Genomic DNA, 18,999 nt, shown 5'->3' with positions numbered 1-18,999 from the left:
GGAGGTAGGCAATAAATAGGCCATAGTAGCGAAGTAGTTACAATTTAGCAGATTAACACTGGAGTGATAAATGAGCAGATGATGATGTGCAAGTAGAGATACTGGTGTGCAAAAGAGCAGAAAAGTAAATAAAAACAATATGGGGATGAGGTAGGTAGATTGGGTGGGCTATTTACAGATGAACTATGTACCGACTATGTTCATAGGCAGTTAATCAATTAGCCATTTAAATCATCATTGAAATACATGAGTCCAGTCCAATGGAAATGAATGCATAGATGAGAAGCTGGATCCGTACCTGAGGTCTGCTCTGCAGTAATGCGTCAGCCTGGACCGGCCCATCCCTGAGGGCTCAATCAGGACCCGTGAGGTGAGCAGCACTGCCCGTAGCCCTGCCTCCAGGTGCACATTGTCATGGTCCACAGAGGAGGACACTAGCAGACACAGGCCCTGAGGAAGGTCACTACACCACCGCCTAAGCAGGAGAAAAATACAGCAAGGGTCATTACTGTCATCTTTGGTTTAAATCAACAGCCTGAGGCAAGATGTAAAGGTCCAATGCAGCAGTTTTCATCTCAATATGAAATCATTTCTGGGTTACAATTAAGTACCTTACTGTGATTATTTTCAGTTAAAATGGTAATAAAAGAAACAAAATAGATTCTTAGCAAAGGGCAATTTCTCAAACAAGAGCCAGTTATTCTTTCTTATAGTCAACCCTCCAATCAGAAATTAGGAGAACACTCATTTAGAATGCCTGAAGCTTTAACAGTACTTGAGTATGTGTGTGTGTGTGTGTGTGTGTGTGTGTGTGTGTGTGTGTGTGTGTGTGTGTGTGTGTGTGTGTGTGTGTGTGTGTGTGTGTGTGTGTGTGTGTGTGTGTGTGTGTGTGTGTGTGTGTGTGTGTGTGCACACAAGTGTTTAACTTCAAAAACATTGATTAGAGGAAGTAGGCATACTTAAACATTGGGAGCATTAATAGCTGTATGTTACAGTGACTTTTGTGTTGTTTATGGTGAAAATGTCATGAACTCTCTAGGAGTGGTCTGAGTGGGAAAGGGAAAACAAAACATTTGCTGTTATTGGCAGAGAGGTTTGGAACTCTCTTTCCTATTGGTGTATTAACTAATTTACAACATATTGATATCCCCATGGAAGGCCAAAACTCCATCCCACCAAAACAGGCAGTCTTTTCAACAGATCTTACACTAAAATGGCATTATCATAAGTTTCACAATTTCACAGTATTATTCCAACCATTTTTGACTGCACTGGGCCTTTAATACCGCACCTTACTGAACTGACAACTTGACTACCCCTGCGAAAAGGGCAGACATATGTATGATTGGCTTCTGGCCACTCTGCCCTTCCACCAATGTCTCCAAATGAAGCCTTGGATAGAGCCCCAGGCAAGACAAACAATTATTGATGAGCTAATCTCGTCCTCCATGTGTACCTCAGCACTACGAAGTCCCTGCGGGGATGAGGTGCCATGCTGTCTGTCACATAGTGATACACCTCTGTGTTGTTCTCTAGAGCCTCGATTACATGGCTGTGGAGCAGGTCGTCATCCCACAGGTGGCGCTCACGCAGAACTCTGTGCAACACTGTCTGGGGCGGGGCCTCGATCTCGGTGGTCACCTTCCAAAGACGGATGGGATGGCCGTCCCCTACCTGAATAGAACAAATGGATTGTGAGATTATTGTTCAGGACTGAAAAGTATACTGTAGCTTTAACAAGCGAGCTAACATGCCATCACTCTTCAAAATGGACAGAATTTACTTCATTCTAACAGCCAAAGAAGCTATGCCAAATGGTAAATTAAATGATCCATGGAGGCTTAAGGTAAAAAAGGAAATTAAACATTTTCCAATCATACTATGATTGAAGGCCATACTGTTGTGACAATGCAGGGCAAAATCAAAGCAAAATGTATCTTCAATATAACAACATTGACAAACATGGACCTGTGATTGAATGACCTGCAGACAACATTAATATTAGTATGCACTAGTGCAGGGGGAGGCAACTAGATCCAGCTGCGAGCTGATTGTTGTCGGAGCGAATGGTCTGGGGGGTAGAAAATAATTATAAAATGTGTACACTGCAAATTGACCACAACTAAGCCCAAAGAGAGATTGTATTTGAAAATAACAATAATTTCATACCTTGATAACATTGAGACATGATCACATATGTCTCTTTTTTTTGTGGGAATATTTGGGAACAGACTTCCTAAAGAAAAACAAAATGTTGACCAAAAACTAAAATCATAGCAAAATTTTTTTGGGCCCAATAAAATCACTTGCAGGCCGGTTTTGGCCTACGGGCCTGTTGCCGACCTCTGCACTAGTGTGTTATTGAGCAGTACATTCTGGTTTTGTATGATAACAGACAGCATAGTATCAGTATGCAGCAGTGTCACTGAGCAGTACCTTCTTGTATGTCAGCTCTGTGTTTTCTGGGCCCAGGGCGCTGTGCCATCCTTTGCTCTTCTCTGTGGACTCCCGCAGTAGAGCCTGGATATTATCCTCCAGGTAGGCTCTGTAATCCACAGGCTCGCCCTTCATGTTCAGGCCCAAGCCGTGGAGAGGGAGTGGCTGGGCATCTGCTGCGACATAGGAGTTCCGCGACTGCAGCATCATCTCATGAGGGATCTGTCGCACCAAATTAGAGGTCAACTGGGTTATTTTTTAAATTAATAAAAATACATATAAAGCGGTTGTCATGTACAGTGCATATAGAGCAGCCTACTGAATTCCTCTGTGAAAGTACATCAAGTTCATATCCGACATAGCATTTACTCTATACACTGTAAACTGTGAAACCATGTCTATTTCATTTATTCTTAAATAAATGCTTTCTAAAAATAAACCACTCTTCAAATGGCTCACATTTTTTGGACAATAAATAGTCAATGCATGTGGGTGGTGTTTCGTTAGAGATTGATTGTTCTGAGGGATCATCCTATTCAGAAAATAGATTATTTTACTTCAAGGACTGTGCATATATTATGTATAATACCTGGAATAATTTCTTGCACTCCACAATCATGTGGCTGAGTCCTTGAGTGGCAGCCATGTTCTCACTCAGGTCCTTGTGGTCCGGTTTTCCCCCTGCCCCCCTTTGGTGGATTAATCTTCCACAAAGATGGAACATAGTCAACACACATCACAATCCTTCTCTCAGCTTTGAGTTCAACAGCAGTACAATGTTGTTAATATGCAGCATTTTGATGAGGAAATAGTCAAGAGGAAATGAAATGGTCCAACACTGTCAGTCATCTGTAATTTTGTTTGGGCTTTATTTTGACATGATACATCCATGAGGATGTTAATATGCAGCAGTTCGTACATTTCTTTAGCCCAGAGGAAAACCACTGATCCAACGCTTTTGCTAAAACCATTGGTTTAAGCCATTGGTCTTAAATGGATAGCTGCTAGCTTTTCTCATAGGAAAACCTGGCACAATTAGCCACGATGCTGAGCAGATAATTAAATCTGGTAACTAAATAATTAATTAACCTATCCTATACTTTAAACGGTAGAGCTATCATCGATTGCATTTGTTAAAGGTCAAGTTGGCCACCAGAGGGAGAATGTTAAACCATCCAACTGCTTGGATTAGTTTGTTACCAATGGTCTTGATAAGTGGAATGTGCTGGAGTGTGCCGATATATTTTGAATAGAGCTGTCAAAGTTAAAGCGTTAATAACACGCAACATTTTTAATGGCGTGATTTTTTGGGATGCCATTAATGAGAAGGCTGCAACTGCGGCCTGCAAACCGGGGCGTTCCTGCATGTGGGCATTCCTGCATCTGCAGGAACCCCTCTTTATACTTTTATTGGTCCATTTTTAAGCTAAGACTCCGGTGGACAGGGGGGAGGTGGGGGTTTTCCAGTACGGTATGTCGTGGTGTTGCACTATAACGTTGGATGCCAACTGCCGATAAACCCCACAGAAGAAGTTAGCTCTCTAGCTAGTAAATCGGTAGACAGTGTCCATCGCTTTCGCCTTTCTGGCACTGTATTCCTGCAGTTCTGGTAAAGACAGGGAGGGCAGATGTTCGGCAGGCAGGAGCGAAAGACACTATGTGTTAGCAAGCTAGTAGGAGGTCTCCGTTACAAAGCAGGCGGGGCGACACTGTGCTAGCTATATATAGCTAGCAAAAAGGACTCCGGTACACAGGAGCTGGGGGCAACAGTGGTAGCTAGCTAGTACAGCGGTAGACAGTGTCCTTTGTCCCTGAAAAAATCAGATAATACTTTTATTTCCATTTTTACCCACATTTTAATCCCACAATCAGGGGAAATCCAGAATATCAAAAGTGTCACACAAGCATAAAGATGTTGGGGTGTTCTTGTAGATGCAGGAATGCCCACATGCTGGAACCCCCCGAATTGCGGGTTGCACTGACCTTTTTAAGCGCACGTGTTTCCGCACGGACCCTTTTAAACACAGCACATGACAGGCTCGGTAGCGGTAAACGAATCTAGACTTCTCGAATGCCCTGAACTCCTTCTCTAACGCTCCACAATATCAGATTCAAACTCCTCTTCACCTGCTCTGCAAGCGTTATTATGTAAAAATGTGTTCGTTGATCACCAAATATGTAGTTTCGGTGAGCAACTATCTTAATTTACTCCCGTTACGGCCGGTATGTACTTGCAAAAAAGGTGTACATTTATTTTTACAAGCAGCCGGAAATAAATGACTATTCAGCACACAGTATTTTGGAAGTACATACCGGCCGTAATGGGACAAAATTAAGATAGTTGCGCACCGAAACTCCATATATTTGGTGATCAAAGAACGTATTTTGGCATTATAATGGTTGCAGAGCTAGTGAGTTTGAATCTGGGCTTTCTCGGCGTTAGAGGGTCGTCACTAGTTGCCACAAGCCCTGCTTATTTTTACCATTTATTTTCTTAAAATCTGATTTTACACATAACCCTAACCTTAACCACACTAACCTTATGCCTAACCTAACCAAAAAGCATTTGTTCCCCCATTTTTCTCTCGATATAGCCAATTTTTACTGTGACTAGTGGAAACCGTTAGGCAGGTCTCTAACGCACAGATACCTTTTCAGGTAGTGCTGTTAGTCTATTTTGGTTCACTATGCCTGCAAATTTTGAAGAACAATTTTGAAGGAAAACTTTTATTTCTCAGATCAAAAGATTTGGCAAGTTATCCCAATTGTAGAAGTAGCAGCTTGTGACTAGTTCAAGTTGAAGAACATGGATAAGTAGCCTAGGCTAGATCTAAAAGCTGTAGCTATTATATTTTACATGAACTCAGACCTAGCTGGTCTGTTGTTAATATCTTCTGTGGAATTCCTAACATTCTGAACAAGAATATAAATGCAACAATTTAATCAATTTTACAGAGTTACAGTTTATATAAGGAAATAAGTCAATTGAAATAAATTCATTAGGCCCTAATCTATGGATTTCACTTGACTGGGCAGGGGCGCAGCAATGCCCAGCCAATCAGATTGAGTTTTTCCCCACAAAAGGGCTTTATTACAGGCAGAAATACTCCTCAGTTTTGCAGGTGGCTTTTCTAAGACAATCCCGCAGGTGAAGAAGCTGGATGTGGAGGTCCTGGGCTGGTGTGGTTACATGTGGTCTGCAGTTGTGAGGCCGATTGGACGTACTGTGTGTGTGTGTGCGCGCTTGCACGCAAGTGTTTAACTTCAAGAACATTGATCAGAGGAAGTAGGCCTACTTAAACATTGGGAGCATTAATAGATGTATGTTACAGTGACTTTTGTGTTGTTTATGGTGAAAATGCCATGAAAAACATTCAAATTTATGAGCTATTGATAAGAGCTAGGTAAATGAGTAATCCGTTTGGAGAAGGGGATTCTAAATACCTTTAGCAATTGTTTTAGATGATCCCCAGAGATGAATGTGAAACAAACCGTAATATCATATCATCATTAATTAATTATGTTAACTGTTTGGCAGCCCTAATTTGCATGATGCTTCCTTGACAATGCTACTGATGTTACACAAAATTCAAAAGGCCGTAATGCACATTTCTGGATATATGACAGAATTCCATGTTTTTGCTTACCGTTTCGTACACATCTATGTGCTTTTACAAAAAAATAACATCTACAAGGATTATACGTAGCTACATCCATCGTAAAATGAAATCAAAGACGATGGTAGTCTTGTCAAGTGTTTGCATTTTTTCACCCAACTACCATAACTGGTTGGTGGCACAGTCCGCTAAGACAGTTGTTGAGTTCAAAACCCATTTAGGGTAAGTTTTTTTAAGGAAATGTCACTCCACTCTTGGTCCTGAAGTCAAATAACGAAGTACATAATTACAAAAATGCATATAAAAATATATAGGCCTACATTTAGGTATACACATCTATGCAATCAATATATGTATTATAATACTGTATGATTATAAGGCCCTAGCAGTGTTTGTGAACAAGGCTGAAGAAATCTTCATTCTTAATTTTCAAGGTGATGACTGCAATTGAAAATCAAAATTTAGAAGGAAGAATGATCACTCCCTGAGGGATTTGAACTTACAGTGAAAGTGGTGGTAGATGTCAGGAACTTGGTGCTTTACACTGTGAGTTAATTGTCAAGACATACTGTATTTGCATGCTTTTCCTCAGTCTCTCTTTTTCCTCAGTCTCTCTTTTTCTCGCTCTCCTGGTTTTGACCTTTGCCTGTCCTGACTCTGAGCCCGCCTGCCTGCCCCTCTGCCTGCCCCTGAGCCTGCCTGCCATCCTGTGCTTTTGTCACTACTCTGGATTATCGACCCCTGCCTGCCTTGACCTGTCGTTTGCCTGCCCCTGTTACTGTAATAAACACTGTTACTTCAACACAGTCTGCATTTGGGTCTTACCTGAAACGTGATATACACAGTAATTATGACAACTTCCGGAGGATGTCCTCCAACCTATCAGACCTCTTGCAGCATGAACTGACATGTTGTCCACCCAATCAAAGGATCAGAGAATTAATCTCTGAATTAATCTAGTACTGAAAGCTACAGCTAGCTAGCACTGCAGTGCATGAAATGTGGTGAGTAGTTGACTCAAAGAGAGAGAAAGACAAGAGTTGAACAGTTTTGTACAAATTAATTTCTTCCAAAATTTAGGAGAAGCAAGAGAGAGAGCTAGCTGTATTTAGTTGTATTTTTAAAAAACTTTCAATTAGCTAGCCAATGCAGCTAGCAAGTTTAGTGTACACCAGGCTCAAACAGGGATGCTATATTAGCTAGCTGGCTATGGCTATCCAACACTGGAACTCTTCCAAGTCAAGGTAAACGTTTGGTTTTATTCATTTATTGCCACCGGGGCCGACCGGTGTAACTGCTAAACTGCTTATGCAGCTAGCTAGCTCAGCCTACTCAAACACCCGGCTCAAACAAAGAGGGATGCTATGTTAGCTAGCTGGCTATGGCTATCCAACACTAGAACTCTTCCAAGTCAAGGCAAGCTTTTGGTTTAATTAATTTCTTGCCACCGGGTCCTGCCTGTGTAACTGCTAAACCATTTTTTGACTTTACACTGTACTGCATGATTGTAGTGGGTTTACTAACACGTCAGTTCTAGTTGACTATGACTTGACAATGATGTAGGCTGTGTATAGCGTTTAGCTGTCATGATATGGTTTGGCTTGGAAAGTTTTATTTGCCTGGTCACAGACAGCTGATGTGTTGTGCACTGAAGTCTACAAGTGAAGGGAAGAGGTGAGAGGAGGAGAGCGCGTAGATAGTTGTGAGAAGAAATTATATATACATGAGCAAAATGTTCATGCTGTTTTTATGTGGCTGCTATGAAAGTGAACTGTTCCCGTGTGATTGTGGTGTATTCATTCCGCAGATTCTGTTGAAAAACGCTTCTTAAATGGAAACAAACGTAACGAAACGGGAATGAACATAACTGAATTTGTCCAATAATAGCTCTCATTTACAACTGTTGGACTGATGATCACACCCTAGATCAGCTACTGTAGATGCAGGCAAGAGTGTTCAAGGCGCTATTGAATGTGTCACTGTCTGTCACCTTGACTACTCAAAATTCTCTCAACCTGTGCACATACATTGTAAACTTTCATTCACAAGCTAGGTTGAAGCAACCTCATGATGGGTACAGGAAATGTTCATGTAGTAGCCCAAGCTTATCGATGTTACATTGTGCTGGGTGAATGGAATATGAATGACAGTCATCCAATATGCTGTAACAAAAATAAGGCAATGCTCATAATAGTTTTTTTATCACGCTCCTTCATATTAAACGGCACCGACTGCCACTGGTGTCTACAGATACACCGTATTCTGACTTAATTCCCTAAAACTTCTACCACCTTTACGTGTGAGGAAAGCTATGATCCCTTATTGATGTCACTTGTTAAATCCACTTCAATCAGTGTAGATAAAGGGGAGGAAACAGGTTACAAAAAATGTTTAAGCCTTGAGACAACTGAGACATGGATGGGCAAGACAAAAATGTAAGTGCCTTTGAACAGGGTATGGTAGTAGGTGCCAGTCGCACCAGTTTGTGTACTGCAACGCTGCTAGGTTTTTCACGCTCAACAGTTTCCCGCGTGTATCAAGAATACATTTTTGGTTACTACATGATTCCATATGTGTTATTTCATAGTTTTGATGTCTTCACTATTATTATACAATGTAGAAAATAGTAAAAATAAAGAAAAACCCTTGAATGAGTAGGTGGGTCCAAACTTTTGACTGGTACAGTGTCTCCTGACCCCTCCTGTCGCAGCCTCCAGTATTTATGCTGCAGTAGTTTATGTGTCGGGGGGCTAAGGTCAGTCTGTTATATCTGGAGTATTTCTCCTGTCTTATCCGGTGTCCTGTGTGATTTAAGTACTCTCTCTAATTCTCTCTATCTTTCTTGCTTTCTTTCTCTCTCTCGGGAAAACCTGAGCCCTAGGACCATGCCTCAGGACTCCCTGGCATGATGACTCCTTGCTGTCCCCAGTCCACCTGGCCGTGCTGCTGCTCCAGTTTCAACTGTTCTGCCTGCGGCTATGGAACCATGACCTGTTCACCGGACGTGCTACCTGTCCCAGACCTGCTGTTTTCAACTCTCTAGAGACAGCAGGAGCGGTAGAGGTGCTGACCTGTTGCACCATCGACTACTACTGTGATTATTATTATTTGACCATGCTGGTCATTTATGAACATTTGAACATCTTGGCCATGTTCTGTTATAATCTCCACCCGGCACAGCCAGAAGAGGACTGGCCACCCCTCATAGCCTGGTTCCTCTCTAGGTTTCTTCCTAGGTTTTGGCCTTTCTAGGGAGTTTCAAATCAAAACATGCCATGATGAAAACATACACAGAAACACGAATACCAGTACATACCTAGGGGAGGTGCCCTCTTTCTTGGAGATGTTGAGGTGTAGGATGGAGGGGGCCAGGCACACGGCCAGGTTACCAGCTGTCATCTGGTTCTCCTCAGCAGAGGCGATGTCACTGAGGAAGTAGAGCAGGGTCTGCAGTACCTCCCGGTTCTCGTCAGGCAGAAGGATGACTGCAGCCTGGGCCGCCTGAAGTCGCATGTCCTTCGGGACACCTGGGAAACACACATGACAGATACATCTGAATGTGAATTGCTATGTTGGTTTTAAGATCTTAGCATGATACTGATGACGAAACTGATGACATTTGAATGCACCTGGTAATTATAGCAGTAGACATTTAATGTACATCATAACCAGACATCAAATACAGACAGTAACTTAATGCCATGTTTGCAAAACCTCGATAAACCCTAACTCTAGCTGTAAAATCCTAGCTGGAGGACATCATAGAGTACAGTATGATTACTGTGCCTATCAATTAGTTGATTGACTTGTCAAAGGAGACTTTATCTAGTCAATGATTTCAATCTGATAAGTGTATGCTGAAGGGCAATTTAAACCAGACACAGGGGTTCAGAGCTTCCCAGAGTGGATGAGAGGGGAGCACTTAGAGCCACTGACTCACATTGGTAGATCTGCAGGAAGGTTTCAGTGAGCTTGGTGGTGAGGACAGGCTCAGGCAGGTCTCTGAAGTACTGTTTCAGCAGGTCGGCCACATCGTAGGCTGATTGGCCCTGGTACCTCACGTGGTCTGGGGAATTTTCATTCAGCTGCCGCAGAGTCTGGATCCGAGACTTCACCCCAGACTTACGGAAAATGCCAACCTTGACAGGAATAGGAGTAAAAAAACAGTTGATACTGTCATTGGTGTATTAGCATTATTCATAAACTTCAATGCATTATCATATATAATGTATCACCAAGTACATGAAATCTCACTACAATAGAAATACAGTAACATAACATATCTGGAGTGGAACACATACTAAAATCATAAGGTTATACACACACTGTAGCATGAGGGAACGTTTACTTTGAGGGGATGAGAGTGACTACCTTTTCCAGACATTGGCTGCGGAGGTAGCGCATGGCCTGCTGGATGCTCTGGGGTAGGGGTTGTCCACTCCTTTGGACATTGATGATTGGTGGAACACCAAAAACCTGTTTGTCCCTGTAGTCAGGGACCTTACTCCTCTTCATAAACTTAGGAATAGACCTGCCAAAACACAGGAAAAGGGGGACTAGATTCAATCTTTTCATCTAGATATCACCATAAAGGTTGTTACCTGAAATACATGTAATCTTGTCAAATTGGATGTGTTGTGGGTGATTTGGTAGTCTAAACGGAGTGGGAAAGGGGTAGAAACCATGCAAACAGCACCACAGGTAACATTAGATATTTTCCTTGAACATCTGATGTCTTTTTTTGGATGAAAACTGTTTGAACTGTTTGGATGAAATCTGTTTGGATGAGTTGTGGGTGAATTGGTAGTCATTCAAATGAGTGGAAAAAAGGCAGAAACTACCCAAACAGCACCACAGGTAGCATTAGATATTCTCCTTGGACACCTGATGTCTTTTTTGGATGAAAACTGTTTGGTCTATCTCCAAATCCTAATCAGTCTATTTTGGAACAAAACGGTTTCAATTTTGTCTGATGCATATTCACATAATGCTTTTACACTAAGGGATGAAGCCTAATTGGGTGACAGCACATGGCTGATGATGCAAGAGAAATTAAAGTTTGAACCTTTTAGGGTGGAGAATAAAACCTGCTAACTGAGCGTGTGCTAAAACGGCCACTGCAATTATAGATAATGGTTTCTTTGTGTATGATGTGATTGATTCTTGAGAAGCAAGAGTCATCCGCATGAGAAATAAGAGGCTGAATGAGACACAGTTGCGAAATTTTACAAATCTAACTTTTTAACAGCTTTCTTTATGGAAATCAGGTTTTCCTTTTATACTACTATACATTAGCTGCATAAATGTAGATCAAAGACCTTGCCATATGGAAAAATGTATATGATGCATTTTAAAAAGCAATATCCTTACCACAAAACAATACTCTCTGCCCTGACTAAATGCATATGAAAAGGACAGTATAATAGAGTGCACTTCCCTACGTCTCTGCCTTTTATCTATATTTCAATCTCCACTCTCCACACCCAAGGGCCCTCCACTCACCAGCTCCAGCCATGTTTGTTGGGTTCGCAGTATTTCTCCATTATAGCAGTGAGCCGGAGCAGAGAGAACTTTTGCAGAAGGTTGAGCTGAGCGGCTGACTGGCGGTTCATTTCCTGGGAGGCTGAAGTCAGGCTCGGTCTGTGGGAGTTCTGGAAACTATGCCACCGTAGCTTCCTAGAGAGAGGGGAAATGTATTGGGAATAAAGGTCAATGTTTTGATCTGTAGCGATGCTATGAGTGTCCATTTGTGGTATATCTTAGAGGCGATTAAATCAATTAATTTATGTGTTTTTACTATTATACTGTCTAAATGTCAAGAGCTATTTGACATTTGGTGAAATATTGATGAACCTGAACATGTTATCATCTTTATGTTTAACAATGTATGTTTACCTGCTTGGCCTGGTTAAGGAAGCACCCACTCCTGAGTCCCTTCGTTCTCTTGTCTCAACATCCTCCACCTCATTCAAAGAGTTTCCTGTGCTGTCGTAGTCACTGGCCATCGTGCCTACATCTGACATAGACTGCTCCTCAAAATGGAGGCTGGAGGAGAATGTTGTTTCTCTGGTCTCGTCAGTGTCCTCCTCTTCCTCATGCTTGTCACTGAGCTCCTGACACACCTTCTTGGACCACTGGTCTATATTCTGCTGAAGGCCATGGACATGTTGAAGGATATCATCCAGGTGCTCAAAGACCTTTTCTCTCAACTCGTCTGAACTGCCACTAGCCTCATTTACATTGTCATAGATGCTCCCCACTGAGGAACACGAGTTTCTTCTTATAGGAAACATGTTGAATTCCTGGGACTCGTGACTGCTGCCCAGGGAGAGGTTTACGTCCTCCATCTGCCATTCACGCAGCTCATGAGAGGTGGAAGTAGTGCACAGGCTCTCGATGGATAGGGACTTGGGGAACGTGCCTGGCTTGTGGTCCATTGGCAGATGAACCAGACAATCCAGTCCATTTTTATAGCCACTCTTCTGAATAACCTGTTTAGCCCCCTTCCACCCTGCCATGTCATAGTCCTCTAGATAGAGCCAACTGCTCTTCGCATTAGCTCTGTCCACAACTGGGGACCTACGGCCTGTACGACAGATAGTATGGGCTTTTCTGCTGTAATTTACACTGCTCTTTTCTGTAGTGTTGTTTTTTAAACCAGGTAGACTTTCATTGGAAGTGCAATGCAAACTGCCAGGGGTTAGAGGGAACTGCAGCGGAGAGGTCACAACTTGGCCATCTGTCACTTCCCTCTCTTTATCCTTTCTCTTGAACGACTCCATTCTCTTCAGGAAGGTATTGGAACACCTCTTGGTCTTCTCTCTGCTGACAGGAACAGTAAGTAGGTCTTTGGGAGACACAGGCTGGTCCTCACAGGCGGATCCATTGGGAGAGTGGGAACCATGGGAGTCATGGTGGGAGGTAAGGGTGTAGGGCTCTGCCGTGCTGGTGACCTGACTGTAGGGGTTGCTGGACGTGGTACCTCTGTCACTCTTCACACTCAGGCTGCTACTGCTGTGGGTGGAGGTGACCTCCAGGTTGCTGAAGTCACTCAGGATGCTCTCACTACTGGCAGAGGCCCTCAATGGGTGCAGGGTGGTGGAGGAGTGGACCTCCATGCTAGGGGAGATGTGTGGGGAGAGGGTACGCAGACGGGACCATGTCTTACTCTCTCGCTGGAATGCCCAGCGGTCACTGATGGCACACAGGTCATCCTCCTCAGAGTCTTCACTCTGCATCAGATGATAGACAAATTAGAGACCATTTTATAACATGTTTATGGAATTATCATTTGCATTGACAAGGGCTATGTCTAAGTGCAAAGCAAATATATACTTATTTGTGCATGTACAATGTAAAATAAAACAATTGTAATATACAAGGCCGTCAAGCAAACTCAGATATACTGTGAAAGTCAGAGAGACATGTAACAAGCTATAGCAGTGGATCTAGTGGCTGGCCTGCACACAACAAACTTTGAGACAGACAGATCTTATGTGCAGGTCTACTCACCTGTTTGCACTGAAAATGGACCTCTAGTCTCATGGAGGCACACTTGTTCAAGGTTGACAGCCTCCTACATGGAAATGAAAGAGATCAAATGAAAAAACACAGGAAATATCAAAATATTTGGTTTGTTTACAAGTGCAGTGCCAATTCAAATTACACTGAACAAAAATATGAACGCAACGTGCAACAATTTCAAAGATTTGACTGAGTTACAGTTCATAGAAGGAAATCAGTCAATGTAAATAAATAAATTAGGCCCTAATCTATGAATTTCACGACTGGGAATACAAATATGCATCTGTTGGCCACGGATACCTTTAAAAAAAGGTAGGGGCGTGGATCAGAGAACCAGTCAGTGACCACCGTTTTCTTCATGCAGCGTGACACATCTCCTTTCCATAGAGTTGATCCGGCTGTTGATTGTGGCCTGTGGAATGTTGTCCCATTCCTCTTCAATGGCTGTGTGAAGTTGCTATATATTGGGGGGAACTGAACACGCTGCCATACACGTCGATCCAGAGCATCCCAAACGTGCTCAATGGGTGACATGTCTGGTGACATGGAAGAACAGGGACATTTTCCACTCCCAGGAATTGTGTATAGATCCTTGCGAAATGGGGCTGTGCATTATCATTCTGAAACATGAGATGATGGCCACGGATGAATGGCACGACAGTTGACCTCAGGATCTCGGCACGGTATCGCTGTGCATTCAAATTGCCATCTATAAAATGCAATTGTGTTCATTGTCCATAGCTTATCCCTGCCCATACCATAACCTCTCTGTTCACAACGTTGACATCAGCAAACTGCTTGCCCACATGACACCATACATGCAGTCTGCCATCTGGCCGGTACAGTTGAAACCGGGATTAATCTGTGAAGAGCACACTTCTCCAGCGTGCCATTGGCCATCGAAGGTGAGCATTTTCCCACTGAAGTCAGTTACGACGCCAAACTGCAGTCAGGTCAAGACCCTGGTGAAAACGACAATCATGCAGATGAGCTTCCCTGAGACGGTTTCTGACAGTTTGTGCAGATATTCTTTGGTTGCGCAATCCCACAGTTTCATCAGCTGTCCGAGTGGCTGGTCTAAGACGATCCCGCAGGTGAAGAAGCTTGATGTGGAGGTCCTGGTCTGGCGTGGTTACACGTGGTCTGCGGTTGTGAGGCCGGTTGGACGTTCTGCCAAATTCTCTAAAATGGCGTTCCAGGCAGCTTATGGTAGAGAAATTAACATTAAATTCTCTGGCAACAGCTTTGGTGGATATTCCTGCAGTCAGCATGCCAATTGCATGCTCCTTCAAAACTTGAGACATATGTGGCATTGTGATGTGTGACAAAACTGCACATTTTAGAGTGGCCTTCTACAGCACAAAGTGCACCTGTGTAATGATCATGCTGTTTAATCAGCTTCTTGATATGCCACACCTGGCATGGATTATCTTGGCAAAAGATAAATTCTCACTAACAGGGATGTAAACAAATTTGTGCACACAATTTTTGAGAAATAAGCTTTTTGTGCATATGGAACATTTCTTGGATATTTTAATTAAGCCCATGAAACATGAGACCAACACTTTACATGTTGCGTTTATATTTCTGTTCAGTGTAGATAGCTATCTATAAATTATCTGACAATAGCAGTATTCTCTGTTTCAAATTTCTTAACAATAACAAAAAAATAGGGTCATATCATTGGTTAGATAGGTCGCTTAGCTTGTTAGTTGATAAGAAATAGAATTGTCACTATTCACAAAAACAAAACATTATGTTTTTCATGTCAATGTGTAATATTTTGTATGTTTTTCAAGGACTACTCCCATGGCTCCCCTTAGTAATTGTGTTGCAGATCAGATGGCATCTCATGCATTAGTTTATATTTTTAAGGGGTTATTTTAGGTCCCACACGACTTGATAGTGAATGAAAACACATATGCCAACCCCCGTCCCCCCGTCCCAGAAAAAAAAAAATCAAGAAGGCTCACACATCGTTGTGGCTCAAAATGCATTACTTTTTCAGAGCAAGAGTATGCAGATATGCAGGCCTTGAGCCAGGCGGTTTTATTTTTACATCACGCCACCCCAGACTGAATTTCACACTATGTCAATTGCTGCACCACAGATTTAAATGAGTCTGTATGTGAGGCATTTCACTAACAGGTTTATTTAGGAAAAATGTGTCAAATTATATTTCATAAATTTCAAGTCAGAAAGTCTACAGTGAACTTTAACACATTTAATTTTATGCTTGATTCATGTCATTTTTCTGAAGACAGACAGCAGTTCAACCTTTCTCTTACAGCTCAAAGTTTCCATAGTTGGAACTTGGTAGACAGTAAAAAAGTTTGTCTTTATCATTATTGTATCGTATCGTATCATATCGAAGGCCTCTCTCTGCCTTCATTATTTATTCTGGTGTTGAAGACAAGCTAAGACATTGACAATCTTTTTCCAATAATTATTGAGATATAAGACTGGTCTTAAACATATCACTGATTAATGCTAATCAATGTAACAATATCACTCAATCATTTTCTTTTCATAAGAAATGTGCTGTCTTAAAAAACATTTGATTAGTCATACTAAATTCCCAATCTGGCCCTCAACCATCACGGTCACCTAATAATCCCCAGTTTACAATTGGCTCATTCATCCCCCTCCTCTCCCCTGTAACTATTCCCCAGGTCGTTGCTGCAAATGAGAACGTGTTCTCAGTCAACTTACCTGGTAAAATAACGGTAAAATAAAAAAAATAAAAAAAATACATGCCATGTTCTCAATTACATATTTACTGGAATGCCCAGCTGTCCTATATGTTTTAGAAGTGTATATTTGTATTCGGAGAGCATAGATTCATAGCTACTCCTCTGAGGACAACCTGGCAGCATGGTGACTCTGGGAACTCAGGTGATTTATTGGGATTTGATTCGAAATTCAGTCACCATGTCTCTACTGCTCTTACACACACAGAAACACACACACACACACACACACACACACACACACACACACACACACACACACACACACACACACACACACACACACACACACACACACACACACACACACACACACACACACACACACACACACACGTCTATCAACTCAAGTTATAGTTTGCCACCAACCAGAACGCTGTTCAACAGAGTTATTATTTTTTTTATAGATTTGTGCAACTGATGTTTGAGTTAATGACCAGCAGTGAAAACCCGCTTTATCACACCTCAAAAGATGTATATGGGTATGTATAATTATTGTAAATATTCTAAACAAAAAATTTAAAATAATTTATTGTATTTATAATAGCAACGATAACAATCCACATCATTATAGTGGGACTCCTATACTTCCCAGAAAACAAATACAAATCATTTGAATTCAACTTCATTTTTAAGAATTGCAAAATCATTACTAACAATGCAAAGCATACCTCATAGCATGAGACTTGGATGCAGACGTGAAAGGTAATGGAAATGTGAATGTCTTACCTGCATAGTGACTTCAGTGAATCCTGGTCCAGAAACCCATGGTCTTTTTTCACAGAGGAGATGTCTAAAGGAAACTGTCCTGCTGCAGATCAAGAGAGGTGGATATGTTAATAGATGTGTTTAGACTTTTTATTTATGGGAACTTTACTCTCTCGGCACCAAAGACACCAGAATAACAACATATGGCCACATCAAATTTATGAATGTATGTTTTGCGGGTAGGTTATACTGTTGGGTGATTTGGTCAGGTTCTAGGAAAACACGACCAACCTCTGAGGTCATAAATATTACTCTCTTTTAAACATTAAAGGTGGTCCCATGTAGCTCAGTTGGTAGAGCATGGCGCTTGCAACGGCAGGGTCCTGGGTTCGATTTCCATGGGGGACCAGTACGAAAAAAGTATAAAAATGTATCCGCTCACGACTGTAAGTCGCTCTGGATAAGAGTGTCTGCTAAATGACTAAAATGTAAATGTCTATGATATAAAATTCATGCCAACCGGGCATGTGCAGACATTCATTTTGAGACATGCTGCCTGCAGTCCTTGGCAATGCATGCATTTTATACAGTATTATGTATTCGCGACTAAATCAGCAAAATTATACTGTTTGACATTATACTGATCAATGACTGGATGCTATGGACTAATCTCCAAATCTCATAAATTTTTTACAACAGTTTGATTAAAACTGTAAAAAGTGATTAAAAACTCTATGTGGCTTTACGAGGGGCTATTTTTGTGTGCGTAGGGATATTAGAGAAAGAAAACTGTTCGTCACACAACATTCCAGAGGCTTCTCATTTCCAGCTTTTGTTTCTCTCTACTTCCCTTTTGCAGAGGCTACACTGTTAGGAGAGGGTGCTTTCCTTATATCTGATGAGTACTACCTCCTGGCATTTAGAACAAAGTTGATAAACAATTAAGATTGTTAAGATTAAGGCTGAGAATAAGGAGATTATTTGTTAACATATTCAGTACCACCAACCAACTGCAAGCATAAACAAGGTTTAGTCATAATGCTTTCACTCTTGTCTTTCACTACAGCTTATTCTGACTGGCAGTGGTGCATTTCCTTCATGTCTGATTCATGTGAATTATCAACATTGAACTTTGGGCAATTCAAATTTGTCAGACTTTGATATATGATTTACCTGTGGAGTTCATTCTCCATAGAATATGCATTGCACAACCAACAAATTGAGAGAATGCGATTCGTTCAATAATGATTGGGTATTGCAATTACAGTGCCTTGCAAAAGTATTCATCCCCTTTGGAGTTTTTCCTATTTTATGGCATTACAACCTGTAATTTAAATAGATTTCTATTTGGATTTCATGTAATGGACATACACAAAATAGTCCAAATTGGTAAAGTGAAATGAAAAAAACAACTTGTTTCAAAAAAATTCTAAAAATAATATGTATTCACCCCCTTTACTATGAAGCCCCTAAATAAGGTCTGGTGCAACCAATTACCGTCAGAAGTCATATAATTAGTTAAATAAAGTCCACCTGTGTGCAATCTAAGTGTCACATGATCTGTCACATGATCTCAGTATATATACACCTGTTCTGAAAGGCCCCAGAGTCTGCAACACCACCAAGCAAGCGGCACCACCAAGCAAGCGGCACCATGAAGACCAAGGAGCTCTCCAAACAGGTCAGGGACAAAGTTGTGGAGAAGTACAGATCAGGGTTGGGTTATAAAAAAATATCCGAAACTTTGAACATCCCACAAAGCACCATTAAATCCATTATAAACAAATGGAAAGACTGTGGCAACACAACAAACCTGCCAAGAGCGGGCCGCCCACCAAAACTCACGGACCAGGCAAAGAGGGCATTAATCAGAGAGGCAACAAAGAGACCAAAGATAACCCTGAAGGAGCTGCAAAGCTCCACAGCGGAGATTGGAGTATCTGTCCATAGGACCACTTTAAGCC

The 18,999-nt window shown here is 41.7% G+C and overlaps 1 protein-coding gene across 2 annotated transcripts in view; it reads right to left on the bottom strand.

The window, feature by feature from the left end:
* Window positions 1-18,999, bottom strand: part of stard8 (StAR related lipid transfer domain containing 8) — a 44,947-nt gene that overhangs the window by 3,001 nt on the left and 22,947 nt on the right. For both annotated transcript variants that reach the window (XM_071334557.1, XM_071334558.1), the window contains 11 exons: window positions 17,057-17,138; window positions 13,566-13,629; window positions 11,949-13,285; window positions 11,556-11,729; window positions 10,425-10,584; window positions 9,994-10,192; window positions 9,370-9,580; window positions 3,026-3,140; window positions 2,437-2,658; window positions 1,457-1,674; window positions 299-475 (listed from right to left, as the gene is read on the bottom strand). In XM_071334557.1, the coding sequence (XP_071190658.1) occupies window positions 299-475; window positions 1,457-1,674; window positions 2,437-2,658; window positions 3,026-3,140; window positions 9,370-9,580; window positions 9,994-10,192; window positions 10,425-10,584; window positions 11,556-11,729; window positions 11,949-13,285; window positions 13,566-13,629; window positions 17,057-17,138 (2,959 nt within the window). The remainder of the gene's footprint in view (window positions 1-298; window positions 476-1,456; window positions 1,675-2,436; window positions 2,659-3,025; window positions 3,141-9,369; window positions 9,581-9,993; window positions 10,193-10,424; window positions 10,585-11,555; window positions 11,730-11,948; window positions 13,286-13,565; window positions 13,630-17,056; window positions 17,139-18,999) is intronic.

This window comes from Salvelinus alpinus, chromosome 1 (genome assembly GCF_045679555.1).
Source record: "Salvelinus alpinus chromosome 1, SLU_Salpinus.1, whole genome shotgun sequence".
Classification (NCBI taxonomy): Eukaryota; Metazoa; Chordata; class Actinopteri; order Salmoniformes; family Salmonidae; genus Salvelinus; species Salvelinus alpinus.
The sequence above is the reverse complement of the archived record's forward strand: the minus strand, read 5'-3'. Positions and strand labels throughout refer to the sequence as shown.